This window comes from Pseudopodoces humilis, chromosome 19 (genome assembly GCF_049639895.1).
Source record: "Pseudopodoces humilis isolate 2021_Gansu_Grassland_sample_001 chromosome 19, ASM4963989v1, whole genome shotgun sequence".
NCBI lineage: Eukaryota > Metazoa > Chordata > Aves > Passeriformes > Paridae > Pseudopodoces > Pseudopodoces humilis.
Window position 1 is genome coordinate 14,563,104 of NC_142218.1, and position 14,953 is coordinate 14,578,056.

At 45.5% G+C, this 14,953-nt stretch overlaps 1 protein-coding gene across 1 annotated transcript in view; it reads left to right on the forward strand.

Annotated features, from left to right (window-relative positions):
• The window catches only part of KCNB1 (potassium voltage-gated channel subfamily B member 1), a 102,547-nt gene extending 92,949 nt beyond the window's left edge, over positions 1-9,598 (forward strand). Inside the window, exon 3 of the mRNA XM_005524885.3 lies at positions 5,377-9,598. Coding sequence (XP_005524942.1) covers positions 5,377-7,398 — 2,022 coding nt within the window. The 3' untranslated portion in view covers positions 7,399-9,598. The remainder of the gene's footprint in view (positions 1-5,376) is intronic.
• The last annotated feature ends 5,355 nt before the right edge of the window (positions 9,599-14,953 follow it).

The window sequence follows — 14,953 nt, forward strand, 5'->3', positions numbered from 1 at the left end:
CCATGTGCCATTCATTTGTTTTCTTTTTTTGATTTCCCCCATGCTAGCAGCAGCAGAAATAGGACATGTTTCCCCTCTCATCCTCTCTTGAGAGCTGTCACTGCACTGATGTCTAAAGGCAGTGTATGTCTTTCAAGTTTGCCTTTTCAGTATTTTCATTCATCTATAATTCTCTTCTCCAGCACACCATTTGCATCTGGGCTTTGCTCTGAAAGAAGACTGACACAATTTATCATTTAATGGGGTTTGATAGCTCTCTGACAACTAAACATGTTCTTAAGAGTATTAACGAGTTTACAGCCAGCTGTGCCTGAAGGCAACTTTCTGCCCACTATCCTTAGTCAGCAGCAGTTGTAGCTGCAGCTCTTCGGGTGCCTGTAGGCAAACAAAGCATTGACACAGAATCAGCAGAAGCGTTGTATCCTCTTTTAAACTAAACAGGCTTACTCTCTCAACAGATAAACTTATTACAGCTATAGTTGAAATCAAATAATTAAGCATTATTCAACCTTGGCTTTTCCAGGCAAATGTCAAAATTAAGATCTCATATGTTTCCAAAGCAAAATATAAGTGGCTTTATCTTGATTTTGTTTTTATGGATGTTCTGCTGTGCAGTCGTGCTTGCAGAGGAATGTAGGGGTTTGCCTTCCTAGAGATGGAGTGCACAGTGCCTGGGGCAGCACAGGGAGCTGAGCTGTGGGGCAGGGGCCCCTCTGAGCTCCGAGCTCCTGGGGCAGAGAGTTCCCAAGGACCTGCGGGGGCAGCGCCTTGGAGTGACACATAAAGTGCCAGGTCAGGGAAAGCTCCTAAGCAGAGGTTTATACTCCACAGGAACCAGTGGGACTTAAGGGGTTTGGAGATTCAAGGTCTTACGTTACATCTTAACATCCTTCCACGAGAAAAGAGCGGATTAAAGGTTCTCTGTACTTGCCTTGCAACTATTCCCCACTTTGGCCTCAACTTGCCATGATGCAAGAAATAAGTGTTACCTTTCATTATGGCTTCAGCATTTTCTAGAAAAAACACCCTGCAAGCCCAGTGGTCAGAATCTTGACATCAGAAGTGACTGTGTTCTGCAAACTCTTTCAGTTTATGAATAAATAGGCATCTTCTAGTGAAGAGATGTTTCCTAAAACAAGTCCCTGTCAATAAATACCACAGACATGTATAGCTGCTGTGAGCAGGAGATGTTATTCCTGTGCAGAATCAAGTGGGGAGGAGATTAAGGAACTCTCCATCTGTTTCTGCACTGTGCAGCACGTGGGATATAGCTCAAAATACACTGTGCTCTCTGTTTCTCAGAGCCTGAGGAGACAGAGGCTGGCATAGGCGTGGCAGGATGGAGCTGGACAGTCTGACTCAAAGTGCATTGTAGCTTGGGAAAGCAGAGGGGCTGCAGATAAAATCCCTGAGTAAATGGAGCATATGAATGAAACCTGGTCCTGATGCCAAATTTATTCTGCAGGCCTTGATGGAGCTAAAAAAGCACATTAGACAAAACCATTATTGAACTTCTTGATTACATAACAATTTCCTCATCGTATTTCCAAGAATATCATATCTATATTCAAACACCCTCCTACTCTCTCCCACACACCACCCCTTCTCCTTGCTATATCAGCTTCATTACTGAGTATGAAGACAGAAAAAGTATAGGGCATGTTGCCACAGCAGAGAGATCTTGGATGCTTACCCTGAGATTTTAGAGCCATCTATGGGATTGGGACAGCCAGTTCTCATAAATTTTAATGGCCTTGAAAGTCCCCTGTCTTATGCCTTTATCTCTGTTAGGGTTTTTAGCAGTGCAAAGAAAACAACTAAGCAATAAATATCACCAAACCTCAATGCTGGGTTAGTCCCTGCTGCCCAAAACTCACCCCTCTCTGTGCCACCTGTGGGGTGAACACACAAACTGCTGCTGCAAAGAGATGGGAAACTTCTGAGCAGGGAGGAGCCCTCTTCCCCCAGGGATGAGCACAGACCTTGCCAGCACAAAGGAGGAATCTCTGGGGCCACTCTCACCCAGCGAGCAGGATCAGGCCCAGGGCAGGTGGTTATTTCCTGAAAGGTGCCAGGTAGAGGTGGCCTGCCTTGTTTTGGGGAGGATTTTGGAGGAGGTGGGGATTAAAAGCTTTGCCAGCATGGCACATCCATCTTGCTTCAGGAAACAGCAGTTGCACAAACTGGCTACGCTTGCTCCCAAAATCAGCATGCTTGTCTCATTTGCATGTGTAATAACCAGCATGTGTGTACAATCATGCTAATCACTTTGAGGCAACTGCTTTAAATTCATCCAGAACCCTGCCTGTCCTTGGGTTGTTTATCTTCCACAAAGGAATCACAGCAGCAATCCAGAGATTCACTCCACAAAAACCTTTGTGAAACGGCTGATTTAGTGGAGAAGTTTTTTCCTGAAATCCTGCACATACTGAAATTTGCACCACAAGCCAGGGCCATCGTTAGAGGAGTCCTTCCAATACCTTCTGCAAGTAACCTGCTAAAATAAAGTACCTGAGGGGATTTTCACAATTGCTGGTGTATTGCTACAGGTGAAACACAAGAGTAAATACAGAACTAAGGAGGAAGGGGACTGCAGAGCTTCTTTTATGCAAGATGTTAGTGAAAATGGTCTGAAAGTTGTGTGGGGGAAAGACCAATGTCAACCCCTGTCAGCTTTATGAGCAGTTGAAAGGATGTCTGTGCTGCTCTGCTGAGGATGCCTGTCCAGTCCAGCCTGCTCTGTCGGGGCTCCTGTCTTCAGCTCACATGGAGCCAACATGTGGGGAACACTCGTCATAGCTGTGGCTCCACAATACAGGGACTCCTGCACCTGCCTGTGTCACAAACATGTCCTCACATCACTCATTTTAGCTATTTGTGACTCCTGACTTTTTCCTATGCTTCTGAATGTTAGGCTGCAAGCTTTTCCAGTTTTGGTTATGTGTTTTATAGGACCAAATATGGCCATCCAAGTCAGCAGCTCTGGATGTTCCTGCAGGGATGCTGGAGGTGCCTTCCCCAGTCCCAATAAACAGCCCACATATGCCAGATAGGCCAGCAGCCAGACCTGGGAGAGGTACAGCTTGCTCTGTTAGTGGGAACATGGACATTTCAGCAGCACTCACAAAATCTAACAGGCCTCTGATGCTGACCTTTCCCATCCCTGTTCCTTCTGCCAGTCCAAGCCTGAGCTGTAGGGACCTTCCTGTGCCTGAGCCTGTTCACCCTCAGCTCTTTGATTGCCCATCCAAAGTTCTCATGAGCACAAGGCCACGCTGAGTGCCTTGTAAGGAACCATGGAGATCAGTGCCACAGGAGGAGGCCCTCTCCCATGCTTCCTTCCATTTAATGCAGCTGTGAGCAGTGGGACAAGCAGTGAGATTTGGGGTCAGTGCTCTAGATCAGGGACCACAGGTGCTTTTTTACAGTGACTGGAAAAAAGATTTGCAGTTTTGTAAGAGCCAGAGCCTCATACACTGCAGAGGGATTGTTTCTGCTCAAGTCCAAATTGGTCCCATTAGATTTTCTTGTTAAAGAGAAGCGAACTTGGAAGAGCAAAGGGAGGAGAAAAGGCCAGGAATGGAATGAAAAGGCTGCCTGGGATGCAGAGCATCCCTAGAGGCCTCCCTGGGAGTGTAAATGTCTTCCCTTCAGCTTTCTGTCTCTCATTACTGACAGTGGAAAATACAAGAGCTGCCAGGCTAGAGGTTCAGTACAGCCAAGATGGAAAACCCTATTAGAGAGACAGATGGTGATTTCTATAATCTGAAATCCCAGACTGTAAATACTTTGGGACAGAGCCCTGTGGAACTGAGCAGTGCTAAAGCCTGACAGCAACAGCTGGATCCAGTTTTCTGTGTACAACTGCTTCATGGGTGGCTTTTAGTGGATGGTTGGTGCTACCAGGTCAAAGTATCTCTTACAGAAGGAAAAGGATTTCTAAATCCTGCTGGAGACTCCACTCTCAGTTTTATGTACTTTCCAATTGAAAAGTGCCTTGAATAACTGAGGACAATCAATATTTAGAAGTTTTTCTTAGCCTAAGATTCCCAAAGATGTAGTTGCAGTAGATGAGTAAGGGGGAATATCTGTATCTTGGGAGCACAAGTGACATCGTGCTGCAACTTGTGGGAGAGATTATAAATGTCTATCTCTGTTTATTGCTTAGCTTTGTGGCTAAATCTCCTAAACCAAAATCAAATTTTACCCTTATATCTCTCAGTTTATTTATTTATACTCATCCGGCATTGCCTTGATCTTCAAAGCAGGAGGGCATATCAAAGGAAACGGAAGGTTTGACACCAATTACTGCTGCTGGATGCCATTCACTGAATAAAGATGGAGCGTTAATATTTACACTGAAAGTGAAAGAGATAAAACCCAACAGGTACATACATCTAAGCCCTTCTGTGTATAGTGGGCAGAGATAAGCCAAGCAAAACTAATTGAAATTACCATTGCAAACATCCCAAACACCTTCAGAAATGATGGGTTGTAAACGAAGAAATGACAGCAAAACCACCAAAAGAGCCTTCTAGGAAAGCAAATCAGGCTCTCTGCTTCTCAGGGGGAGCACATTGTCTCCAGGAGATGGTCTTTTGAAACAAGCCACCATGCAGAAGTAATTAACACCTAGATTTCCCCACACTTCACCATGAGACACTTGACTTACATTTTATTCTCTTAAGTTTGAGACATGTGAAGCCTCCAGTGACTGGACTTCCCCTGCTTGGCTGTCTTAGTGTTGTCCAATTTGGTTTGCTCAGATGCTTGCTCTCTCCTCCAGAAAACTCAAAATGGCTTAGAAAGCTTCGTGAAGTTTTCATGTTTTTCACAACCACCAAGAATCAAATTAGTGATGAGTCATTAAACAAGTGTGTATTATTTGTATGCTTATGTAGTAGAATTGTACACTCAGCTCTATAATTAGCCATCAGCACCCCAAATTACAGCAGTAACCGTTCATTAAATGGTGGACATTGCTCTGATTGAATCATGTACTCACAATTGCACTCCTTCTTGCTTAAATTTCAGAGCTTGTTGTCCAGATGGGCCTTGTTGGGCACCTAATTGGTAGTTAATCAAAAGTTCCTGCTGTGATCTGCTTCACAGCCCTCCTGGCATCCTAGCTGTTCCTTACATGTTCCTTGACTACATGGAGATGAAAGCACAGAAGTCGAAGTAGATGCTTTATCTCCTTCATGCATCTGCCATAACTGAAACAGCTTCCAAAATAAACTTGGTTATCTGTCTTCTGTGTACTGAGCAAAACGTGTCTTGCAACATGTGAGTGAAAATACAGCCATGCATTAACGGCAGCGAGAGACAGCGTTGTGTATTCTGAGATTAACTCACTGTTTTCTTTCTCCTTTCCAGATTTTGGCAATCATTTCCATCATGTTTATTGTACTATCTACAATTGCCTTGTCCCTTAATACACTTCCTGAGCTCCAAGGCGTGGATGAATTTGGGCAGACCACAGATAACCCCCAGCTCGCCCACGTGGAAGCGGTGTGCATCGCGTGGTTCACAATGGAATACCTCCTGCGCTTCCTCTCCTCCCCTAAGAAATGGAAGTTTTTCAAAGGCCCGCTCAATGCTATAGATTTGCTGGCTATCTTACCCTACTATGTTACTATCTTCCTCACAGAATCCAATAAAAGTGTACTTCAGTTCCAAAATGTACGAAGGGTGGTCCAAATTTTTCGGATTATGAGGATACTCCGGATTCTAAAACTTGCCCGGCACTCAACTGGTTTACAATCCTTGGGGTTTACACTGAGGAGGAGTTACAATGAACTTGGATTACTCATCTTGTTTCTGGCTATGGGCATTATGATCTTCTCCAGTTTAGTGTTTTTTGCAGAAAAGGATGAGGATGATACAAAATTCAAGAGCATCCCTGCTTCTTTCTGGTGGGCAACAATCACCATGACAACAGTAGGCTATGGAGACATTTACCCTAAAACTCTTTTGGGCAAAATAGTAGGAGGACTGTGCTGCATTGCTGGTGTGCTGGTGATAGCTCTTCCCATCCCAATTATTGTCAATAATTTTTCAGAGTTTTACAAAGAGCAGAAGAGGCAGGAGAAAGCCATCAAGCGCAGGGAAGCTCTTGAAAGAGCAAAAAGAAATGGCAGTATTGTTTCCATGAACATGAAGGATGCCTTTGCCCGTAGCATAGAGCTCATGGACATTGTGGTTGAAAAGAATGGAGAAAGCATAGCCAAAAAGGATAAAGTTCAGGACAATCATTTATCTCCAAGCAAATGGAAATGGACCAAGAGAACACTCTCTGAAACTAGTTCTAGTAAATCTTTTGAAACTAAGGAACAAGGATCCCCAGAAAAAGCCAGGTCATCTTCAAGTCCCCAACACCTAAATGTCCAGCAGCTTGAGGACATGTACAACAAAATGGCAAAGACTCAGTCCCAGCCAAACCTTAACACTAAAGAGTCGAGTCAAGCTGGAAAGCAGAAGGAAGAGCTAGAAATGGAAACCCTTCCTGGCCCCATGGTGCCGCTGCTGGCGACTCGCACTGACGGGATCATTGACATGAGGAGCATGTCCAGCATCGACAGCTTCATCAGCTGTGCGGCCGAGTTCCCCGACACCGGGCGCTTCTCGCACAGCCCGCTCACCGCCCTGCCCTGCAAGGGGGGCATCAACATCATCCAGGAGCAGGGCAGGCCAGAGGGGAGCAGTGCCAGGTATGTGGAAATGAACCCTAGCTCTGAAAGCAGCCACCATTCTGCTTTTTTCATTGACAGTCCCAAAAGCTCCATAAAGGCCAGTAACCCTTTAAAGCTAAGATCTCTGAAAGTTAACTTCATGGAAGAGGACACCAGCACGTTAGTACCATCATCAAATGTACTGAGAACATACCCAGACCCTCTCAAGAGCCGGGGAGCTACTGCTGCTGCCACAGATACTTCCTTACTCTCTGACAGGTCTCTCATGAGCCCAGAAACCTCGATCTACACAACTGCAAGTGCAAGAACGCCCCCAAAGTCACCGGAGTCCCAGGCAGCCCTAGCTTTCAACTTCCATGATGCTGGTATACACAAATACATAGATGCTGACACTGATGATGAAGGTCAGCTGATGTATGATTCAAGTCCGCCTGGAAATGGGAGTCCCAAGTACAGTGTGGCAAACAGTGGCTATCTAAAGCAAAAGGACCATGTTTATAGAACAGAGAAGAACCATCTGGAAGCTGCTGCTTTACCCACCTCCCCTAAGCTGATAGGGCAGAACTGCATTTACTCTATGGAAGGTATCACTGGAAGAACCCACGGCAATCAGGAGACTGTCAGACTAGAAAATCATATTTCTCCAGAAGTCCATGTGTTACCAGGCAGCGGAGGACATGCTAACACACATGATCAAAGCATCTGAGGTGGGGTCTGAAAGAACTTACTGAGAGTTTAAAGGAATATCTTCACAGTCAACACAAACAAAAGAGCTTCTGCATGGCATGAACTTGGCTGAAACAAGCCACCTGTTTCTAAAAGTCTGGGGGAGGTCCAGTGTGGGTTTGTGAAAATGTCCTTCTCTGAAACAACTCTAAAGACATTGCCCACATCAGTCAAAAAAATGATTGCAAATCATGATCACACATTGATCTCCTTTCATGTTGTCCAGTGAAGCCAATGTGACCAAATATCCATCCATTCCCCTTGAACGCTAGAGCTCCTTTTGGAAATATTAACATCTGATTTGCATTAGTTCCATAAAGGATGCCAAGGCAGCCAGATTTGAACTCTGGAATAAATTGCTGGGGTTGGTATAAAGCTTTCAAAAACACAATGCTCACTGCTTCAGGGCAGCTGTTCCCCATCTACAGCTTTCTCTGATGGATATAATGTTTAAAGGTAACAGGGAACACTTGCATTATTGGAAAATCCAAGTGAAAAACATTTGAAACAAATAATGGTCTAGAGAAACCAATTATTAAAATGCTCTTTGTGTGTTTAACAGTCCGATATCCTGTAGGACCTGATGTTTTCATTTGAAATATCAGCAGGGTGAGTTGCACCATTTGTATCTAATTCCAAACATGCCCCAAGACATAGTGAGACTTGCGCTTACCCTCTGCTAAGAGCCGGTACGTGCCCAGGGCCAGCGCGTGGCCCGTGGGGAAGGTCGGAGGAGCCATGCAGGAGCAGGACGCTCCGGGGCACCGCGGCAGAGCCCAGCCCGGGGCTGGAGGAGAGCGCGGCTCTCGCCCTGCCCGTGCGGCCCCGGCTCCGCACAGGAGCACAGGAGCAGGCTGGTGCGAAGCTTTTTGCGCCCAAGCAGCGCAGTGAAAGATATGCAAGTGTTACATAAATATGCAAAAAGAGGGATTCGTTAGTGACCCGCCGCAGGCCTGGCTGTGCTCCCTCTCGCCAGGAGGTCGGGCGGGAGAAGCTCCTGCAGGGCCGTGGCACGAAGCAGCTGCGAGAGGCAGGAGAATCAGGTCTGACGTTTTAATAACATCCAGTCATTTTTAAATGAAAGAAAATAAAGAGGAAAGGAAAAAAAAAAAACTATCTGACCATTTTAAGTGAACAGAACTAGCAGCCACCAGCCTAGGTTTTTAAAATACTATTGTCTCAATAAAGTTATGTCAAATTGTGTAGGAAATAATTTGTCTTTGGTTTTTAATCTGGGCGGGGGGGAAAGCACTTTACGTTGACTTTTTGTTGTCGTTGTTGCAATGCTGGAGTAGGATAGCTGAGTGTAACAATCAAGCACTTTAACCAAGCACTACTGTAATTTGTGCCTCTTGTTGTGACTGTGATTTGTTACACGCCTGTAGCAAGTCACACCTTGTCCTGTGATAACTGTGATGGTAACCTTTTATGTTGTTCTCTGTTTCTACTGTAAAACTGAGCTGTAAATAACTCTGTCACTGAGCGTTTCCTGAGCTGTCCCTGAGGTCCTGCCGGGGTGTGTAGCAATCTGCAGGCAGCGGCTCCGGGACGAGCTGAGACACGGGACGTGGGAGCAGGGGGCACACGTGGGAGGAAGAGCCCCTGGAAGCCGCTCGAGTCCACTGCATTTTGTTCCTTCCTACTGTAAAAAGCCAGTGTTGGTTAGTCCTGAATGTAGCCGTGTGTCCGTCCCGGCCGTGCAGCACTGTCTGTAACCCGTAATAGTGAATGCAGCATGTACGGACAAAAGCAATAAGCACATTTCTGTTCTAGGAGCTAGTGTAGGTTGTGAGGATGGCTTTGCCAGGTGTCTCCTCGGCACGGAGCTGTGCCCACGCTGCAGTGACTCTGCTCTGCTCGGCTGGCCCGTCCCGGGCGCTGGACACGGCCCAAGGGCCCGCTCGGAGCCGCCCTGGTGGCCCAGCAGGGCGAGGCCGGGGAGGAGCTGAGCCACTGCTGGGGCTGGGCCGAGGGCAGGGAGAGAGCTCCGGGTCGGACAGGGAGAACTCCGGGCCGGACAGGGAGAACTCCGGGCCGGACAGGGAGAGCTCCGGGCCGGACAGGGAGAGCTCCGGGCCGGACAGGGAGAGCTCCGGGCCGGGCAGGGAGAGCCCCGGGCAGGGAGAGCCCCGGGCAGGGAGAGCCCCGGGCAGGGAGAGCCCCGGGCAGGGAGAGCTCCGGGCAGGGAGAGCCCCGGGCCGGGCAGGGAGAGCTCCGGACAGGGAGAGCTCCGGACAGGGAGAGCCCCGGGCAGGGAGAGCCCCGGGCCGGGCAGGGAGAGCCCCGGGCCGGGCAGGGAGAGCTCCGGGCCGGGCAGGGAGAGCTCCGGGCCGGGCAGGGAGAGCTCCGGGCCGGGCAGGGAGAGCTCCGGGCAGGGAGAGCTCCGGGCAGGGAGAGCTCCGGGCAGGGAGAGCTCCGGGCAGGGAGAGCCCCGGGCAGGGAGAGCCCCGGGCCGGGCAGGGAGAGCCCCGGGCCGGCACCGCGGCTGCGGGAGCTCCCCGGGTACTCACGCAGGGCCGGCCCCGAGGGTCGCTCGCTCCTTCTCCGCCCTCCCGCAGCCGAGAGCGCCGTTCCTCGGGCGGGCTTTGCCTGGTGAAGGACTGTAGGATTCGGCCATAGTAAATACAAGTGTACTTAGAGGAACCGACGTATTGCTGAGATACTGGTTAAGACTGAGTCGTCACGAAAAGTAAAAAGTAACTTTCCAGTAGATAAGCTTTAAATACTGATTTATGCTGTGGCTTTCTGAGGCCACAGAGCAGCAACAAGAAATCTTAAAGAGAACAGTTCTAATATAATCTCTGTGTTTCAGTGATCAGTCATGTCTGCCATCAGCACAAACGTAAAATGAAGAAAAATCAGGGATTTTTTTTTTTTATGAAGTAACAGTGATTTCCAAGTTAAATATTTTTAGAGCTGATGCTTTCATGTGGAAAAAAAAAGTCATATTTTACATATCGCAGAAGTGAACATATTTAAATATAGCCATATAGTGTAGTATTTACCGCACGCTCATCCAAATTGATGTATTTGGTTTATAGATGGCACTGACAAAAATGTATAAATCAACAGTCCTATAATTTTTTATCTGACAGTCAACTGGTGCAACTCTCCTTGTAACCAAAGGCCCTCTGTCTGCCTTGCGTGATCACTCATGACACACACCTTATGTCATCTATTTAGTCCTACCTTTAAAGTAGCATTTTACGGAGTCACTTTTGAAAGCCAAATTCAAAAGTACCATTAAAAAATCTTCCTTTTAAGTCTGAATAGCCAAAGTCCTATAGATTTCTTATAGAAAGCAAATAATTTAAAATTGAGCATATAATATGCTTGAAGAGCATTTCTTTCATATTTGTGTACAAAGATGTAACTCTCATTCTATGCCCAGTTAAAAAGGAAGTATGTTTAATTTGTTTTAATGAAATAAAGTCTGACTACAATGTATCTATATATGTGTGTGTGTGCATAATACACATATATATAATGTAAGCACTGGGAAATCTACTCTAACCTAAAGCTATGGTAGACTAAATCTGTAGTCATTGCAAAGGGAAGGCAGTGCTTCGAAAACATAATGCTCAACAAATCCTATAGATCCTAGAGAGACAATTTAATTTTTGTTTATTTGATACATGTTTCCCAAAGTTCATAGTGGTTGGGGAAAATAGGCAACATCTCTTGCATCAAGCTAAAGCATATGGTTTAATCACTGATATTTAGCATTCAGGTCTGCAAATTTACTGTGCACCAAGTAGCAAGCAAGCTGACAGAGCCTCACCTGCTGCTGCAGAAGACATCATACCTGAAAGGACTCTCTCTGGATGTGTGATGTCTGCACTTGCTTGTATCTTACGCCATCAACATCACTTTTAACACATACCTATAAATATATATATAGAACATACATATATATATATATATATGTGTGTGTGTGTGTGTGTGTGTGTGAAAGGAGAGGGTGCACTTTTCTTAACCAGAAGGCTAAAGATTCTTTGAGTTTTAGCCTTGAACAGAGGAAAAAAACAGTGACTTTGCAGTAGATTTCTCAGTGCCTTTCCTTAAAAACTTCACCTAAGCACACTTACAGAAAAAAACCCAACCCAAAACAAGAGTCTTCTATGAATCCACATTTTTCTGAAAGGTTTGAGAGTCAAAAAAAAGGTAGAGAAAAGGAGAAAAAAAAAAAAAAGCAAGCGAGAGGAAAAGAAATCCATGGAATGCACATTCCCTTCCTGAACATGCCGTGTGTCAAATGCCGGGGAATATCTGCCTGGGCAAGTCATGAGAAACACATCTGAGGTGGTCAGGTTGTTTGGCAACTATGGCTGTGATAAACTGTAGCCTTTTCTTCCCTTGCAGCTAATAAGATACACATTTCTAAGGAAAATAGTATTCTCTTCTGTAAAATTGTAATGTATTGTTAATATTTGTACCTACTGTATATTTATGTCTTGACGGAATTATGACCGGTACAGTTTATAGTAAATAACAAGGTTATGTAAAACTCATCACAAAGATAAGGTTTCTAAAGCCACGTTCTCTCTGTTGGTAAGCTCCACAGAACACTCATTCTAAAGCAAACCCTGCAATTCCTGAGTGAAGCAGTCGAGCAAAGGAGGCCGTGAGGTGCCGATGCCTTCCAGCATGGCCCCAGCAAGATGGGCTTCCCTGGGGCTCCAAACCTGCCCCAGCAGCTCCTCCGTGTTTGGTCAGTCACTTCTGCACACAACAAGTGCTACCTTGGGTTCATTTGGATCATCCACTTGGGGAGAATATGGCTTTAAATAGTTCTTGAATAAAGTACAGATGTTCTAGTTACCTCTGTACCTCCTGCTTGCCATTGTGTTGGCTTTATAAGTATCTGATGTATGGAAAAGTCATGTGACTTTCATGCATTCCAGAGTAGTCTATTTTTCTGTTCAGATTTAAAAAAATTATATATATATATATATAAAAATATAAATATATATCTGTATTTTTAGCAAATTTATAATAGGGCAATCAAGTCAGATTTCTTCTTTTTGTATTACAGAATAATATATTAGATGCTCTCTCAGTGTTCATTTACACAGCTGATCCCCCAACCTTTTTGTTGTTGTTATTTTCTTTTTTTCTGATAAACACCTGCAACATTCCTCCTGGACGTGCATCTGTGAAAGGGGTTTGTCTGATGTTGTCATGTTTTTGTATTTTCCTGTTTGTGGTACTTTAACCAGGGACTGGCTGTGGGAGCTGAGATGTTCCTGCTGAGAAACGTGGAGCAGACCAGACTCTGCCCTTGGTGACAGCAGGGGAAAGGTCACCCAACACCCCTGGCTGCAGTTTCTCCAGATTTACATCGGTTATGCTGAAAACAGAAAGAAGAGACAGGCTTTGAATCTAATTGTTCTGATAGTGACATGATGGAGCTGGGATAAGCATCAAAAATCTAGGCTGTTATTCAAGGCAACGACCTGACAATGCTCAGGCACCTTCAGTGAAGTTTTCCTGGATTAAAACAGAAGTCTCCAGACATTCATTTCCCACTGGGTTTTGGAATTTTTATTTTTGGTCCCAGAGAAAATCAGGAAGTGAGAAAAAACTGTGGAAGAATGAGAAATGTAAACATTCAGAAAGGGACCAGATTTTGATTTAGTTATGGTAAAATCTGTCCAGGTACCTGTATCAAATTCACAGAAATTTGATAAAATGTCCATGAGATAAATGGTCATCCTGAAGCTAAATCATGGCCTGTTGAAGTTCAGCAGATGAAGAGCTTCAGAGCCATTCTAGCTCTGGACAGACATTTCCTTCTGATTTGACCCAGCAGTTTGGTCAGTGACCATGCTTTTGCCAAAGATGGACTTTTGGTTCCACTTTTTTTTGTTCTTTTGTGAGATTTTCTTACATGTCCACCATAATAGCCAATAAACCTGAAACAGATGTAATTTGGAAAGGTGTGTGTTTCAGAAAGTCCAGGTATCCCTTGAATGAAAGGAATAACCAGTAGACTCAGTTTTGCATGTGATTATCAGCAAGACCTGTTCACGGAGGAAGGTATTAAAGTTGGGTGGGATTTTTCTTTCTTAGGAAGCAATTGATGCAATAGGCTGCCATATCTATCATCAGGTGCCTTCAGAAAGCACCTTCCATGTCAGCAAGTTTGTTACAGCACAGTCAACAAAACCATAGAAAACTTCTAGTCAGACCACTCTTAACTTTGCATTCCCACACCAGGACAGGAATGTCCCAAATACCACCCAGCCCCTTGAAGAAGAGATGTTTATTTTCCAGCATGCATCTCACACCTCATGCTGATCACATTTAGGCTCTTGCACTGAAACTTTGCCTTGGCCAGGCAAAGGAAACCTTAGGAAAACTGATAGTCTGCATCCAGGATGTCCCTCCCGGTCGTTGCTGGTGTTACCTAAGCCACAAGAAGTGTCCTTTGACACCAACGGCTGGGTGCCACAAGTGTTCATATCTGTAAATAGTACTCCAAATTTTGCTTTTCAGTCTTAGAGGCTCAGAAGAGAAAGTAAAACCTTCCTGCTTCCTTTTAACTAGAAATAATACTGTTGATGCCCTGTAGGACTGAACAAGGATTAACCTTTATTTTTAAAGGGGGCTTTCCAAGACTCCAGTGACACTACCTTCACAAATTAATAATAAAACTGAACCCCATACAAAGACCCCTCAAAACTAGAGCCTCATGAAAGCCAGGGAGCCAAATTTATACGAAATGCCAAATTCTTTGCTGCTGTAAGTTAAAGCCCATTGAGGCCAATGGAACTGTGCCCCCTTTAGATCAGTAAAGAATTTGGACCCATATCTCTAAAAGCTAATGGAAAATTCATAGCTTTGTATGGCCTCAGGGCTGGAGGTGTCTGCCCACGGCACCTCCTTGGAAACCAGTGGAGTGAGGGAATGGGAAACAGGTGGGGCAAGCCTGGGAAAGGGGCGAATCCTTCAGGCAAGAGGGTGACAGTCATTCCAGGCATGACTGAGCATCCCTCCACGGCAGCTCACTCTTTGTGGACTTGATGCCACAGGCGGCATCCCAACCTCACAGGTGACTGTCCCTCCAGCAGGATCCCAACCTCAGCCCCACAGTTCAACGTTCTCTGCCCCCGGTCCAGGCACTTGCTGAAGCTGGAGGACACTGCCAGCAGATGGGCCATGGGCTACTTTGAATTGTGGCACAACCTCTGGTCCTGTTGGTAATCTACATTTAAGACCGTTCATCCATTCTTCTCTGTGTTTTTCATTTAGGAGCTCTGCCATTTATGACTTTTCTTCCTGTTATGTTGTACTGCCTCCACATACTGTTCACCACACATTGGCTCCTGCAACCCTTGGGATTTATTTTTTTTATATCAGTTTTGTTGGCTTGTGAGTAACATTTTTTTCCCCATTCTCTGGCTTTTTGGTGGTCAGTGCAGAAAATTACTTTTGCATTGAACCATTCCCCACTGGTGTGTTTGGGGGGAGGGTGGGGGAGCAGCATCTCCATTTTACTTTGAACTTTGAAGCCATGATACTGTATTCAGAAA